Source organism: Macrotis lagotis, chromosome 1 (genome assembly GCF_037893015.1).
Source record: "Macrotis lagotis isolate mMagLag1 chromosome 1, bilby.v1.9.chrom.fasta, whole genome shotgun sequence".
In the NCBI taxonomy this organism is placed as follows: Eukaryota; Metazoa; Chordata; class Mammalia; order Peramelemorphia; family Peramelidae; genus Macrotis; species Macrotis lagotis.
The window spans coordinates 253,792,410-253,809,854 of record NC_133658.1 but is presented as its reverse complement, the minus strand read 5'-3'; the positions used below and the strand labels follow the sequence as shown (position 1 = coordinate 253,809,854).

At 38.4% G+C, this 17,445-nt stretch overlaps 1 protein-coding gene and 1 long non-coding RNA gene across 2 annotated transcripts in view; one reads left to right on the top strand and one right to left on the bottom strand.

Annotated features, from left to right (window-relative positions):
* Positions 1–10,562, top strand: part of KCNG1 (potassium voltage-gated channel modifier subfamily G member 1) — a 26,401-nt gene extending 15,839 nt beyond the window's left edge. The window contains exons 2-3 of the mRNA XM_074210251.1: positions 1,166–1,975; positions 6,608–10,562. Coding sequence (XP_074066352.1) covers positions 1,208–1,975; positions 6,608–7,378 — 1,539 coding nt within the window. The 5' untranslated portion in view covers positions 1,166–1,207 and the 3' untranslated portion in view covers positions 7,379–10,562. The remainder of the gene's footprint in view (positions 1–1,165; positions 1,976–6,607) is intronic.
* Positions 1,424–17,445, bottom strand: LOC141504887 (uncharacterized). Its single transcript, XR_012473492.1, has 3 exons — positions 17,077–17,445; positions 16,551–16,588; positions 1,424–1,723 (listed from the first exon to the last, which is right to left on the bottom strand). It is a non-coding gene; the product is annotated as an uncharacterized LOC141504887 (long non-coding RNA).

The window sequence follows — 17,445 nt, the reverse complement described above, 5'->3', positions numbered from 1 at the left end:
TGTCATTTTTATTAAATTTAATATAGTAATAACACTGCCCTACATAGATGTGATTTCATCTAAATTTGTTCTAATGTCTGTATATTTTTTCTTTCCTTTTCTTTTCTTTTTCAATGCAGTCACTACCCACCAAAATCCTTCTCCCTCCCCCAAAACAGTCCTCTTTTTACAACAAATCAGTCAAACAAAATAAATCATCACATTGCCTGTATAAAATGTGTGTTTTGTTCTTCACCTCTAATCCATAATCCCACTGCCAGGATCTGAGTAAGTGTGACTCATCATTAGTATTCTGAAGTCTTAATTATCTATTTTACTGAACCCTTTAAAGTGTTGAAGTCTTTCAGTGATCATTTTTCTTTTCATTATGTTGTTATTGTTCAGTCATGAATAACCCTTCATGACCCTATTTGGGATTATGTTGACAAAGATACTGCAGTGGTTTTGTCATTTTTTTTTCCAGTTCATTTTAAGATGAGGAAATTGAGGCAAACAGTTAAGTGAATTGCCTAGGGTCACACAACTAGTATGTCTGAGATCAGATTTGACATCAGGTCCTCCTTACTCCAGCCCAGTACTCTATCCACTGCACCACCTGGGATGTATTACATATTAGGTATTTATTTAAAATTTGTTGATTGATTGAGAGGCAATGTGCTCTAGTCATAAGATTGATAGATTCAAATGTCATCTCTGACATTTGTACAACCTTAAGCAAAGACTAAACTTTCCAGGTCCTCTGTTTCCTCATCTGTAAAATGGAAGGATTGCACTAGCTGACCTTGGAAGTCTCTTCCAGTTCTAGATTTATAATCTTGTGACTCAGTCGCCTCCCTTCTAGCTCTATATCTTGGGATCTAGGGAATACAGTGGATTTCATATTTGACTTGGAGCCAGAAAAACTTAAGTACAAATCCTGCCTTGGGTACTTACTAGCTATGGACCCTGGGCAAGTCACTTAACCTTTCCTACTCTGTTTCCTTATCTGTAAAATAGGAATAATAATAGCACCTATTTCACATGGGTTATATTGAGGATGAAATGACATTTGTAAAGTGCTTTGCCAACCTTAAAGTGCTTCTAGCTATAATATTATTATCCTATTGGTTAATCATTATAAGAAAGATGATTTCCCTCTCCCCCTTTCCTTTATTCCCCATTACAGATTTTCATTGCTAATCCATTCAAGTGATGTTAATTTACCAAAATGACTCTCTTGCCTGGAGAAAACTCCGATTATGACTACAGTGCCCTAAGCTGCACTTCTGATGCCTCCTGCAATCATCATCAACATGCATTCTTTCCTCGGTCTGAGTCCCTCAAGGGTGTGTTTTATCGCAGAGCCAAGAGGCTTCACCCCAGAGACAATGCCCTCCAAAGCATTCAACCCGAAGATCGAAAAAGGCAGATCATCATTAATGTGGGGGGCATCAAATACCTGCTGCCATGGACTACCCTGGATGAGTTTCCCCTGACTCGTCTGGGCCAACTGAAGTCCTGCACCAACTTCGATGACATCCTCAATGTCTGTGATGACTATGATGTGACCTGCAACGAGTTCTTCTTTGACCGTAACCCTGGGGCCTTCCGGACAATCTTGACTTTTCTTCGGGTGGGAAAGCTCCGGCTGCTCAGGGAGATGTGTGCCCTTTCTTTCCAGGAAGAGCTCCTGTATTGGGGCATAGAGGAGGACAACTTGGACTGGTGCTGCCGGCGGCGATACCTGCAGAAGATCGAAGAGTTTGCTGAGATGAACGAAAGAGAGGATGACCTGCTGGAGAGTGAGAGTGCTGGGGAGATGACCGAGGAGACCCGACTGGGCCAGTGCATGAAGAGGCTGCAGGACATGGTGGAGAGGCCTCATTCAGGGCTGCCAGGGAAGGTGTTTGCCTGCCTATCTGTGCTGTTTGTAACCATCACTGCAGTGAATCTGTCTATCAGCACCATGCCCAGCTTGAGAGAAGAGGAAGAACAAGTAAGTTCCTTCTAGTATTGGGGAAGATTTACCTGCAGGGAAATCAGAAGACCAACATTTTTGGTCTTTAGGGCTCAAGAAGTATATCCAGGGGGCAGCTAGGTGGCGTAGTGGATGAAGCACTGGCCTTGGAGTCAGGAGTACCTGGGTTCAAATCCGGTCTCAGACACTTAATAATTACCAAACTGTGTGGCCTTGGGCAAGCCACTTAACCCCATTTGCCTTGCAAAAAAAAAAAAGAAGTATATCCAGGAGAGGTCTATGCTAAGATCCCATGGCTTCATACATAGATAGCATTATAGCATCTCAGAATTGGAACTTCAGAGGGTCTTTATTCTAACCTTCATAGGGATCATATGTATGGAGCTAGAAAAGTCCTCAAGGTCTGAAACTGAACCTAGAGAAGTTAAGTGACTTGACCAAGGCAATACTAATAGTATTTAAGTCAAAGGACCTAGGATTTGAATCCAAGGTCCTCTGCAGAGAAGATATGTGACTTCTCAATGGTCACACAGTTGAAAGATTTGAATTTAGTTCCTTTTTGATACATGTTAAATAGCAAATGCAAAAATTTGGAGCCCATTTTGAGTGGAAACTGAATATTCATTTATTTGGAAATGAAACATGAAAGCAAGGTACCCTGCTGAAGTGGGGACAAGTGGAAGATAGGAAGACCCCAAAGTATTTAGAGTCAAGGAACAAGTAACATGAGTACAGCATCTAAGTCTTATGCCCCCACTCATTTCCTATTTTTAGGATCTATCAGGTCATCAGTTTGTATCATTTCATCCTTTTATATGAACCTTCTCTAATTTATTAGGCAGCTAGCTGGATAGAGCACTGGACCTGAAGTCAGGGACCTGAGTTCAAATCTTGCCTCAGACACTTAATAATTACCTTGCTGTGTGACCTTGGGCAAGTCACTTAACCCCATTGTCTTGCAAAATAATTGTTATGGCCAAAAATATCCATGACCCTGATGATGTCACCCTAGTGATAAAACTCTCTAAATTTAGCTATCCTGACTTATAGACAGGCTACCACTTGTCCCAGACTCAAAGCCTTTCCAGTTTGAGAGAACCTGTCAGGATATTTACTTTGAAAACCCAGAATCACAACTACACACAGGGGACTAGATTCAGAAATAAGTCAAATTTGAGTTTGATCCTGCTTCAATTAGTTACTATGACTTATACAAGTCACTTAACCTTTCTCAGTCTCAGTTTACTCATATCTAAAATGGGGATAATAGTTGCTCCTAGTTCACAAAATTGTTGTGAGACTCAAATAAGGTAATGTATGAAAAGCATTTTATAAATTTTAAAGTTAGCTATTAGGAGAAGCATAACAGGAATTCTTAACCTGGGATCTATGAACTTTTTCTAAAAAATGTTTTTTATACCTCTAAATCATTATAATTAGTTTCCTTTGCAATTCTATTTTATTTGATATATTTAAAACTATTATTCTGAGAAGAAGTCCATAAGGTCACTAGATTGATAGAGTTTTCCATGCTGCAAAGAAAGTTTTAGAATTCTTGCTGGATAGATAGATAGTATACATAATAATAGACATAACTATTAATTAAACACAAAATAGTTACTATTGGAGAACTAATTCATTGCTTATTTATTCTAAATTAAATTGACCTTGTTTTCACTAGGGAAATACTAATGGATCCCCATTCCATTTGAGGAAAAGAACTATGGAATTAGATTTAGCCTCCAATCTATATCTATCTATAAAGATACAATGTAGTCTTTGAATATTAATATTTGGGGAGAGGTTTTTTTCTCCCTAAGGATCTTTTTTTTCAACTGAGTCAGCATTAAACAAAAGTAACAAAACAATCTTTTTTTCCACATCTTCCCCAGTTTTCCCTTGCCCTTATTTCCTTAAACTTTTCCCACAGGAAGTCACACACACACATGCACATTCACACTCATACTCACCCCTATTTGCCCAGTGAAAATTAATATATATTAATGGCATTTGTCTTTGAGTCAGCATGGGCTAATGGGGAGAGCACTAAATTTGGTTGAATACCTAAAGCCAAGTCTTGGCTCTCATGTACATCCCTTCAAACTGTAAATACTGTGATTCTTTAATTTTTGTTTCAGATATTTATTAATAATCACTCAGTTTGGAAGGGAGAATGACATAGTATACAGAGAGCAGCCTCAAAGTCAGGAAAACCTAGGTTCAAGTTAGACCTCTGATAAATATTGCCTCTATGACCCTGGGTAAGTTACTTAAATTTTCATGTTCTAGGCAATTCTCTAAGACTTTGATTTTTTGTTTTTTGGAGAGGGGGTGAGGCAGTCAGGGATAAGTGACTTGCCCAAGGCCACACAGCTAGTAAGTGTCAAGTGTCTGACCCCAGATTTGTACTCAGGTCCCCCTGACTCTAGGGCTAGTACTCTATCCAAAATTGTAGAGCAGTTGTCAATTAGGAGTTCCCTTCTATTTATGGTCCTATAGAAATTATAGGATTGGAACAAAAATAATTTCTACAGCACTTCAACCATTTATATGATTCTTTTCTAACAACTACCTTATAAGTTCAGCAATACAAAAAAAATCTTCATTTTTAAATTTGGGAGAGCTGATGAGACTCCTAGAGATAACATGACTTCTCAAAGGTCCCATTGCCACATGCAGAACTAGGGTTTGTCCTCCAGTGTCCAGACTCTTGATCCACTATATAATACACCTTATCTCAATATAATATAGAGAAGAGAGTTGCTTTCTCAAAGTGTTCATAGCTCATAAATCACAGGTTGTCTTACCCTTGAGCTTTTTTAGATACCAGCTGAACCTAACATTTTCTAATAGCAAGAAAATCTGTCTGGTCACACATTGTGTTGTAACATATCAAAGGGGGGAAGGGAGGGACAATGATTTGCTAGTGTTTGATGGCAGATCTCCTACTGCTGACATGCACCTCAACACATTGTCTTAGTTCACTGCACTTCATATCCTAGTACCTGACAACTGACATTCCTACTCGCTGATGTTATAGGAATAAATTTTTTTTAACATTAGGCAGAAACAATTTCAAGTTCTTTTATGGAATTTGTATTATTCTGGCCATCCCTAAGAGCCTTTATAACTTGAGAAGTTAGGTTTACATCTCTCCTCCTAACAAGTCAAATTACTACCTGATGGTATATGCATTGGTTGGTTAAACCTCAAGGAGGAAGGTTCCTTATCTCAGGCAACACAGGGAATCCTAGTTCCTTTGGCAGTATCCATTGCAAGCTCCTCAGGGAGGCTGATGGAGATGCAGTGGCAGCCCCACCCCAACTCCCTTGGGAACCACCAAGTAGTCATGCCCAAGTGTGAGCTGTAAACCACTAAGAATTTCCTGTATCACTACTGTTGTTGATATTATAATGAGTGCCTAGAATTGAATATTTTATTTTGATAATTCATTAAATGGGAGGAGCTCCTCCATGATCTCTTTGATGTTCCAATAAAAGCACTATTTCTTAAAAGGTTAAGGATGTATTCTCAAACATCCCATTCTAACTCATTAACTCATCCATCAAAACCCTTTTTAAGTATACTTAACGGCTCTTAAGAGAATAATAACTGAAAATAATAATGGTTTACAAAGTACTTTCTTCACAATGCATTTGTGAAGGAGTTAGTACAGGCATTATTATTGCCATTTTTCTGATGAAGAAATTGAGTTTCAAAAAGATTCAGTGGCTTAATGAGTATAATATAAGATTATTGGTGCAGGGACTATTTTTCTTTCTGTCTTTATGTCCTGGATATATAGTCCAGTGATTGCCATGTAGTGGGTGCTTAATAACTGCTTTTTGAATTTGGACTGGTTTACTGAAAATAAAACAGCAAAAAGCCTAGAATGCAAATCCATGTCTTCTCAGGCAGAATGGTGTAGTGAAGAAAGCATGAGATTTAGATTCAGAGAACTAAAGTTTAAATACTGCCTCTACTGAAAGCTTATCTGTATTACTTTGGACAAGTCACCTGACCTCTCTGGGCCCAAGTTTCATCAGTTATAAAATGAATGGATTAGTTTAGATGATCTCTAAGCACCCTTCCAGTTACAAATCTTAAATTTCTCTAGTCTGCTGCTCTTTCCAGGTTAACTAGAATCATCATTATTGTCATAAATTTAGAAATGGAGGGAACAAAGAGATTATATTAGAGAAGGAAATGGCAAACTACTCCAATATCTTTGCAAGAACATCCCAAATGGGGTCATGAAGAGTCAGATGTGACAGAATCAACTAAATGATAAAAAAAAGAACTTAGTCTCCAACTCACCCAATTTAGAAGTGAGACCCATAGAAAGGAAATGACTTTCCCAAGATCACAAAGTAAATGAACAGAATTAGTCCTTTTTGTTTGTTCTAGATTTACCAGTTTCAGTTTTAAGAAGTGTTCCCTATTAGGTTCCCCTAGCACAAAGCCACAAATAGTCTCCAGGCCTTTGAATATTTGAAGATGGCAATTACAGTATTTACCAAATAAGTCCAACTTCATTCCTTTATTTTGATTTTATGGAATTCAGTTGTATACTCCTCTCTATCTTTATTTTCAGACCAAAGAATGGTGAGGTTTTTTGTTCCTGATTCAAGCATCTTTTCTATTTCTCAGGGTGAATGCTCACAGATGTGCTACAATATCTTCATTGTGGAATCAGTGTGTGTGGGTTGGTTCTCCCTTGAGTTCCTGTTGAGGTTCATCCAAGCACCCAGCAAGTTTGCCTTCCTCCGGAGCCCCTTGACTCTGATTGACATAATTGCCATTCTCCCCTATTACATTACTCTGGTGGTGGATAGCGCATCTGTGGGCCAAAAAAAGCCCAGCTCTGGAAACAGCTACCTGGACAAGGTGGGCCTGGTACTCCGTATCCTGCGAGCCTTGAGGATCCTCTATGTCATGAGGCTGGCAAGACATTCCCTGGGCCTACAGACGCTCGGGCTTACAGCCCGAAGATGCACCCGGGAATTTGGGCTCTTGCTGCTGTTCCTTTGTGTGGCCATTGCCCTTTTTGCCCCATTACTTTATGTCATCGAGAATGAGATGGCAGATAGCCAAGAATTCAGTAGCATCCCAGCCTGCTACTGGTGGGCTGTCATCACCATGACCACCGTGGGTTATGGTGACATGGTACCCAGGAGCACTCCTGGTCAGGTGGTGGCCCTGAGCAGCATCCTCAGTGGCATCCTCCTTATGGCATTCCCTGTGACCTCTATCTTCCACACATTCTCTCGCTCCTACCTGGAGCTGAAGCAGGAACAGGAAAGGGTCATGTACAGGAGGGCACAATTCCTGATTAAAACCAAGTCACAGTTAAGTAACATGTCACAGAATAGTAATGTTTTATTTAGCAGTAATTCCTCAGACACTAGAGACAACAATTGAAATGAGACAACTCCCAGCACCTTTTGGTGTAAGGTTTAAGTGACCTTGGCAGTGAGAGCTCCCCAAAGATCACCCTGATGTCTCAGACAACTGAACAGTGGACAAGAGAGAAAAGGAGCATTATGTAAGGAACTTGGACCATTCCCATAATACATAGCCATGGATGGTCCCCATATTTTGTCACAGTTAATAGCTTTGTGTCTATCAATAAAGAAATGCGTTTTCTTCTTTTTTATCCCACATAAAAAACAATTTGTCCATTAAAAACCAGTGTCTTTATGGATGTTTATACATTTTCAAGAAAAACACATGATTTTAGGTTGGAGTGTCTACTATTAAAGAAATTTAAAGGGGTGGCTAGGTGGTGCAGTAGATAGAGCACCAGCCCTGGAGACAGGAGTGCCTGAGTTCAAATCTGGCCTCAGACACTTAATAATTCCCTAGCTGTGTGGGCAAGCCACTTAACCCCATTTGCCTTGCAAAAACCTAAATAAAAATGAAAACAAAAATGAAAAAGAAAATAATTACTGTAGGGCTAACCAATATACAAAATAGGTGCCTCTCAGAAAAAAGCAAAGGATGTATAACTACTCTTTCGAAAAGCATTATTTAATTGTGCAAAAAAATCAGCTGAATCAATGTTTTTAGGGTGAAAGGCATTCCCCAAGAAAAAATGTTTTAAATGTTTCATATACTGGGGTGTGATGACAATACTAAAATGACATTACAAAATGAGTTTGAGCAGAGAAGTATTCTTGTATGCCACTAACTAAGCAGTGTTTTATTTCTGTCTTAGCTTACTGAGGGTCTGCAATACAGCAGACTGCCTCAAGAGGAGATATTGGTCACCATGAAAGAATTAGAAGCTCTAAGTCGGAAGAGGTCTCAGAAATCTCTAAGTAACTTGGCTCATCCTTAAGTCACTCTATAACAATCTTGAAGTGTCCTCCCAGCCTCTGCTTGAACACCCTTCAGTGATGGAGAGTTCATTCCTCCCTGGGCAGCTATGACCATTTTCTGACAGATCTGATAAGCAAGTTCTTACTTAAACTGAGTCAGGTATAACCTGCTTTTTTATACTCCCTTCTCATTGCTCCCATTTCTCCCCTCTGGGTAAGGCAGGAGGAGGGTAATATATCTTTCCCATAATAACCTTTCAGATACCTGAAGACAACAATTTTATCCACAAACTCTCTTCTCCAGACTAAATATTTTCAGTCCATCAATTCACCTTTACCAACTGACCACAACCTTCGTTTCTAGCCTTATTAAACATTACTTACCTTCATAAAATTTATGGTCCAGCCAAACTGGCTTTCCTGCTACTCCTCACATCCATGCTTGGGCATTGACTATGCCCCATGCTTAAAAAGCATTCCCTTCTAACCTCTACTTCTCAGAATCCCTAGTTGTCTTCAAAGTTCAATTCAAAGGCCACCTTCTACATGAAACCTGTCCTGATCTTCCCAGCTACTAGTGCCCTCCCATTCAAAGATACCTGGTATTTATTTTATAACTATTTTGCAAATAAATATGAACATTGTCTCCCCAGTAGAATCTAAGTTGCCTGAAGGCAGGGACTATTCCACTTTTGTCTTTGTAGTCTTAGCATTTAGTACAGTGTTTAACTGATTGATAGAAGGTACTTAATAAGTCCTTGTTGATTTATTGGTATGACCACTGTAATCCACCTTATCAATGTTCTTCCCAAAATGTGGTATCTGAACCTGAACATAATACTCCAAACAAGACTGACCAGAAGAAAAACAAGATGATCATCACCTCTCCTATTCTGAAAATTAGACTTGTATTAACTTAGCATCTCACCAACTACATCGGGTATAGAGTGTGGTCTAACCCAACTCTGACACTGATAATAGGAAATAGAACTGAAGGAAACTTTTTGAGATTATCCCATCCTCATCATTTTATAGAGGAGAAAATAGTGACCTAGAAAGATATAATGGTTTACAGAAAGACAGTTCAAGAATCAGGCCTGAATTCTCCCAGTTTCTCTGAACTATACAATATTGTTTCTGCTATGTCATTCAGTTTGGTATAATGGAAAGAGTTCTGAGTACTTGAAGTCAAGAAAACTGGAATTTTAGCCCTACTCTGACACAAATTATATAGTCACTATACTTCTCTGAGACTTAATTTTCTGATCTGTTAAATGGAGATCCTAAAATCAGAATTTTAGAGCTGAAAGGGACCTTGGAGGTCATTGAGTCCCAAAATGAGACTCAGAAAGTCCTGAGTCACACAACTAGTAAGCATACAAGAATAAAACTCAGGTCCCTTTTGACTTCAAGTCTGACCCTCTGTCCATCACATTAGGAAATGCTTCCCCTGCCTCTCTCACAGAATTATAAACTTGAAGGAGCTATATAAAATAGAAGTAGTTTCCCACCATCACCACCAGTAAGATGTGGAACAGAAACCAGGAAGGGAGAACTGGTTGCTCTATTTTTCAGTCCTGTTGGATTCGATTAGCCATGTCTTCAATCTGACATTAGGACTTCATCTCCCATTGGAAAAGCCAAAATTACCATGACCAGGTACCAGTGATGTAAAAAGGAAATATCACCTGAGTCACGAGGGACTCATTTAAATCTCCCATGACACAAGCTTCCAGTGACTCACAGTTGAAAAGTAAGTTTTCTGACTAATTAGTCTAGCCTTCAGCAGGTGTCAGAATGATAGAGAATTACCAAGATGATAATAATAATAGTACCTCAGATTTACAGAGTTGCTTGTGGTGGGGGGTTTTCTTCCTCCTCAAAGAAGCTTTGAGAGATGGGAAGACAATTAAAAATCTTAAACAGAAATGTGACAGGTAAGAAAAAGATGGAAACAATGATACTCAAAAAAGTTCCCCTTCTGTGATGGAAGAGGGAATAAAAAACTAGACAGCAGGGTGTGTGTAGTCAAAGATTTGTGTTCAGATCCCATATCTAACTCTACATTTGTGAACTGGAGCAAGTCATTTAACCTACTAGGTTTTCACTTTTCTCATCTATAAAATGATTAGTTTGGAGTTGTTCTAATGTCTCCTCTAGCTCAAAATCCCTTGGTCCTATGCATCTTTTAGAAGGTGACAAGAAATAGATGGAATATTTACTAGCCAATAAGTATAAATTCCCCAAGGACTTCCAAAGGAAATAAAAATCATAGAACCCCAAGGAAAGTTAGGAATCTTGTTTCATATATGTTTAGTTTCCTATTAGAAGTTTGACAGAACAATTGGTGTGTATGTGGGGGGGGGGGGGGTAATTTCTGTCAGAAAGCTAGACTAAATGTCTTCTCCTCTATTGTAAATCTAGAATAACAGATCCCTTGGAAGTTAACCAGAGTTTGGCATTCTTCTCAGAATCTCAGAGTTGGAATGGATTTTAGAAATCATTTGATTCCACACCATCCCTGGAAGAAGCATCCCCTACAAGCCCATGATTGAATATTTCCAATGACAAGAAAGTTGCCACGTACCAAGACAGCCCATCTATTTGTTAAGCAGTTCTTTTTCATATTAAATCATATTAAAACATTTCTCACTTGTAACTTCCACCTACTGGTCCTAGCTCTGAGGTCAAGCAGAATAAGATGACTTCCACTTGCACATGAAACCTTTCAGATATTTGAAGACAGAAATCATGTTTCCCTTAAGTCTTCTCTTCCAGGCTAAAGGTTCTCAGTTCTTTCTAAACTATGTCCTTCATAGAAGTTTCCGGGCTATCACCCAGGTCATTTTCCCCTGGACATATTCCAATTTGTCAACATAATCTTCCAAAGTCCCCTGGATTCAACCCTGGAGTACCAAAGGATTCTTGTTTGATGGCAAGGAAAGGAGTATTGCATCATTATGTTTCTAAAACTCAGAGCACTGCGTGAGATAAACCAACATATGAGCCAAAACTGGAGGAACCATACATGAATATTTCCTCTCCTTCCAGCAAGGATTAGAGCTAGTGTGACCTTTTTAAAGTTTTCTTCTGAGGTAGTTAGAGGGATCTTACATACCTTAGTGCTTCTAAAGTAATCCAAGGCTCAACCCTTTTGGAGCTGGTTAAATTCATTACATTCTGGGAGTACAACTTATACTCCTCAATCCAACCATTTCTCTTGAAAACCGGGATGCGAGTGAGAGTGGAGATGATCTCTCCAATCTAGTGCTGGTCCACAACACGAGATCACAAAAGTTCAGAATTGGAAGAGTCCTCAAAGGCCATGTAATGCAAACCAATAGTCTTTACAATATGACCAGCAAGTGACCATCCCTTCATTGTTAGAAGACCTCTAGAGCAGCTAGGTGGAATAGTGGATAGAGCACTGACTTTGGAATCAGGAGGATCTGATTTCAAATCCAGACTTAAACACTTGACACTTACTAGCTGTGTGACCTTGGGCAAGTCACTTAAGCCTGATTGCATTGCATCCAGGGCCCTCTCCAGTTCTCCTGATTCATATCTGGTCACTGGACTCAGATGACTCTGGAGGAAAAAGTGAGGCTGGTGACTTAGCACAACATCCTCTCACTCAAATCCAATTAATGTGCTTGTTATGGCATCACTTCCTTGATATGGTCTTCTTCAACAATGAAGGACGAAACACTATTGTTATTATCAGAAGACCTCTTATGAAGAGGGTCTATTTACTAAAGCATTGAATCACTGCTTTTTTTTGATGAGACTAATTGAACATTTGCAATTGTTAATTTTTTTCCCTGACATCAAGCCTGAATCTACCTCTCTACTTCCAACTCACAACTGAAATAACTACAATAACAGCAACACTGCTAGCTTTGACAATCTCTGTTCTAACTTTCTCTGCTCTAAGGACCCTTCCAGTCTGACAATCCATGTTTCAAGATCATTTTCAGCTTTTATTTGTTATGATTTTATTGCAGCAAAACACTTTACTTTTCCCTTGTGGCAACACCTTGCAGTTCATACAAATAAACCCAAAAAATTCACTTTGCTGAAATACAGAAAGACTGAATGATCTCTCTATAAATTATATTTTATATAAAATATAAAATATACTTAGAAAAATTATCTGATACCTATAGATTACCCTGTTATAGGTATTCTGCAGTTTATAGTATAAGATAGTACAAAAAATGACAGTCATGTTTATTCAGAGGATTCATTCATGTATTAACAATTTTGTAAATGACAAGGTATATTTCTCTGCAGAAGCTTAAACTGGGAATGAGTCACCTGAGAAGCATAAAAGATACCTCATTTGGAAATGAAATCCTCCTAAGGGTTTTGAGACTAGAGCCCCAAAGGATGTCAAAGCAAGGCTTCCAATTCTTTGCCTTCTCCTATAAAGGTTAGGACTGAATTCTGGTTATACTTTCAAAGAAGGAATTAGAAGGCCCAGGTTAGAACAGATTCCCCACACTTAAGAGATTTATGAGCTTTTAACAAGAACTTGGACTAAAACTCTCAATAGCAGAATCAGGAGTTAAAAGAAGTTGTTCCAATTCTTGAGAAAGAATTCACTTTGTATTCTAGAGGGAATTTGAGGGAGGAGATCTGTGAAAGACACTCAAGTAGTGTCTTTTTTTAAGGATTTTTGCAAGGCAATGGGGTTAAGTGACTTGCCCAAGGTCACACAGCTAGGTAATTATTAAAGGGTCTGAAGCTGGATTTGAACTCAGGTACTCCTGATTCCAGGGCTGGTGCTCTATCCACTGTGCCACCTAGCCAGCCCAAGTAGTCCTTACAACAATAGCTAGAGAAAGATAATATAACACAACATTTACTTAAATTCCTCAAATGTTATTATCTCTAGGGGACTGATTTACAGAGATAAATAACTATAAAATAATAATATAGTGCTTTAAGGTTTGCAAGGTGCTTCCCATATATCTATTATCTCATTTAATTCTCATAACAACCTTGTGATTCAAGAATTATCCCCACTCTACAGAATAGGAAACTGAGGCTGAGAATTACTTAAGTGACTTGCCAAGGGTCATACAGCTGGTGTCTAATGTAGGATTTGAACCCATGTCTTCTTGATGCTTACCTCTCATATTCTATTCCTACCTACCCCAAAAGGGAAATCAGGATAAGAGGCTCCACAGTTGAATTTAAATAAAGTAGTGGGTCCCCACTAAGACTTTCTGGTACAGCATAAATAAGGAGTATTATAGATAATAACATGGGTGTAAAATCATGGAGTGATCTGATTGGAAATTAGATTTTATATTAGAAATCTCTCTTGAAATAGGGGCAGATCTAACAGTATCATCTTTCTTTTTTCCTTTTTTTTGGGGGGGGAGGAATTGCAAGGCAATGGGGTTAAATGACTTGCCCAAGGTCACAAAGCTAGGTTTTTATTAAGTATCTAAGGCTGGCTTTGAACTTAGGTCCTCCTGATTCCAGGGCCAGTGCTCCATCCACTGCACTACCTAGCTGACCCTCTAACAGTATCATCTTAAATATTATTTATCCCACCACCTAAAACAACCAGTTCTCACCTACAAGAGCCTTTTTCTCTATTTTATGTCCTCTCTCCTTCAAAAGAGAACAAAAAACAAAAAACAAACAAAAACCTGCCCCTCCGAATCTTTATCTGCTATCATTAAGAACCTCAATCAAGATTGGTGGTGGTTTTCTGCTTTGTTTTTGTTTTTGTTCTTTGTTTTAATTTGGACCACAAAGAAATGGAAACAATTATAGATAAGGTAACAAGTATGAGTCTTTCCTGCTAGGGGAAGCAAAAACTCCTGTCAGCAATATAACATTCTCACTTGGCACAAGGAATTCTCCAAAACTCTGACTCTCCCCCTACACCATCACCCACTGAAGCAAACCTAAATAATCCTAGTATTCTGGAATCACATAGTTAGGGGAAGGACATTCAATCTATCCAGGACAGGTCCTTCTAATAGTGTAGCCTGCACTTCCATGTGGTTTTTAAAATGGAAGGTTTCTCTCTCTCTCTCTCTCTCTCTCTCTCTCTCTCTCTCTCTCTCTCTCTCTCTCTCCATCTCTCTCTTATCTGTGACTCTTTCTGTCCCTCTGTCTCTGCCTCTTTCTCTCTCTGACAATAGTCTTCACATTATCAAACTGGTTAATTCTGGGATTCTGAAACAGAATCACAAGATCATAAGATTTGAACATAGAAGAGAATTTAAGGATTTTTTTCATCTAATCCCTAATTTTGGAGATAAGGAAACAGACTCAAAGAGGTTACGTGATCACTGCCAAGTTTTCCTGATTCTCTATCCATCTCACAACACTCTGGCAGCTCTTTCACTGTAGGTAACACCAGAAGGGAAGAGTTCTAAGTATAGGGTGTCATCCTTTTCCATGCAATTTCCTGTCTATTATTTATTTAAATGAAGAGAGCAGCATGGCATAGTAGATAGAAAAGGAGTTTTGGAATAAAGAAGACATGAAATCAAGTCCTGCCTCTGATATATACCCAAGCTGTGTGATCCTGGAAAAGTTAGTCAACCTCTTGATGCTCTATGCAACTCTCTAAGACTATCAGTTTCAGAAAAGATACTGGCCTACATTAGCCAAAGGGATTTTCTCCTCTGGGAATTCCCTTCAGCAATGAATTCATGGGTCTAGTCCCTATCTTTATATTTACTCAAACTTCACAACACCTCTTTCAGGGCAACAATTATTTTCTTTTTTACAGATAGGAAACTGAGGCACCAGAGCAAGGGCACTTCTCCAACATCAAAATGCTACTCAACAGTCAAATTGGAACTAGAACTAAATAGGACCCAATGGATCCTTTAGTCTCTAGCTATCTGAGGCCCAGAGAGAATGAAAAGATTCCTAAGTGGCCTGCCAAGTTTATGGTACATCACACAAGAAAAAGTCCACTTTGTAATCATCTGCAACTGCTTTGAGGTAAATCTAAGATGAGATGATCTAATTTTTGGAAAGAAGTAAGATTCTAGGGGGTACAAGATGATGGGGAGGCACAAAGACACTATCAACCCCCTAAAATCCAGAATCCTGGTCTCTGCCTCTGGTTTTACCTCCACACTCAGTGGGGAACAGTCACCTGGCACAGGGACATTGGATCTGGAATCCAGAGCCAAGGGATTATCACAGAAAAAAGAAATAAGAAACCAAAACCACATCCCTGTTGGTGTGACTGCTATCCTCCAAGGGGCAGATCTGGGTGAATAATTAGTGACAAGAAACTGAATGTGGAACAAATTTAACTGAGGGTTTGGGGATTGGGTCAATCCAGCCTTATTCAATGTTTGACCATGGGTAAGTCATTTGACCCTTTTGCCTCAGTTTCCTCATCTATAAAATGGGGTGTCATTCTATATAACACCTCACACCCAGGATTGTAAGGTTTAAGTGACATGAAAATTATAAATTGCTTAGTATGATATATATAGTGCATAGTAAATACTATTTAAATGTTAGCTATTATTATCTATTATATTTGTCATTAAATATATTATTTATTGTCATTTTAATGTTTATTAATCATATATATGTTAGCTATTATTAATAAATATAAAATACTTTGCAAACCTTAAATGCTGTATAAATATTACAAATAGAGGGGCAGCTAGATGGCACAGTGAATAGAGCACTAACCTTGGAGTCAGGAGGACCTGAGTTCACATTTGACCTTAGACACTTAATTATTACCTAGTTGTGTGATCGTGGGCAAGTCACTTAATCTCATTGCCTTAAATAAATAATTTTTTTAAAAAATACATATTACAAATAGGGAATGAACCTAAGATTTCATTGGGATAAACAACTCTCAAAGTAGGAAAGAAACTCCTTTAATCAATGCAGGTCAGCACCCTCTCTGAAACTTCTAGGCCAAGTGACTTGCCCAGGGACCCATAACTAGTGTACATCAGAAGAGACTTGAACCCAGATCTCCCTGACTTCAAAGCCATCTCTATATCCACTATGTCAGCCTGCCTTTCAATATAAATGTTAGTCATTTTTATTCCCTCCTAACTAGAGAACACAAGAAGAGTAAAGAAAAATTTGGCAGGGGAATCACAGAAAAAAGAAAATTCAGGAAGAAGGACTTTCTTAAGGAAATGAGTGGTCTTTATATAGATCCTTCACATTTTACATTATTTCATTTAATCCTTATAAGCCCTTATGGAATAGTACAATTGAGTGCACAGGACAGAACATTGGATTCAGAGTCTACATACCATTCAATTCCAGGCTTTTTGCATCTCCACTTCTTCACCTATAAAATAAGGATAATAGTATTTGTCCAGCCTACCTCAAAAGATCATCATGCCTCATAGATCTTAAAAAACTATAAACATGAATTGGTAATACTATGTGTATAGACTAATCTGAGGTCACACATCAAATAAGTAGCAAAAATGAAATATAAACCAAGTCTGTTTATTCTTAGTCCAGTATTCTTTCTCCAGATCACCCTCAAATTTGCTGTTATCTTTGGAAGGCTAACTAAAAATTTTCACCTCTTCATTCAGCTAATAATACCTCCCATTTACAATATGTTTTTCAGTGTTTCTCTGTGGCCAAGAAAAATAAAGTAACAATAAAATAAAACAACAACAACAACAACAATAGAAGAAAGGTTCTAGAGGGAAAACAATTTTCTCTATTTAACCCTAGGCACTGTCCAAGGCAGAAAAAAAGAGAAAATCTACAATTAAATTTGAAGTTAAAGAATTTTTGTTCAAATCCCAGCTCTATACTTACTGTCCATATGATCTTGATCAAGTCTCTTAAAATTTTCTGAACCACAATTTCTTCATCTATAAAATGAAAGGATTGGACTAATTAATGCATATAGATCCTTCTAGTCTAAACCTATGATCTTCCTCCATATGATGCTCTGACATCCTAAAAGACTGAAATATTATGCTTCCACATTGCCTGAACCTGCCTTTAGTGAGACTTACTTTATTACCCTTGCTCTTCCCCCAACTGAATACTGAAGAAATACACCATTTTCAGATGCTTCATTAAAGAGTCAGGTAAGGTCATGTATACCTACCTCTCTCAAAACACATGGAGGTGATAATGTATACACTTTTAAAACAGCAGAATGGAAGGAAAATAGCCATT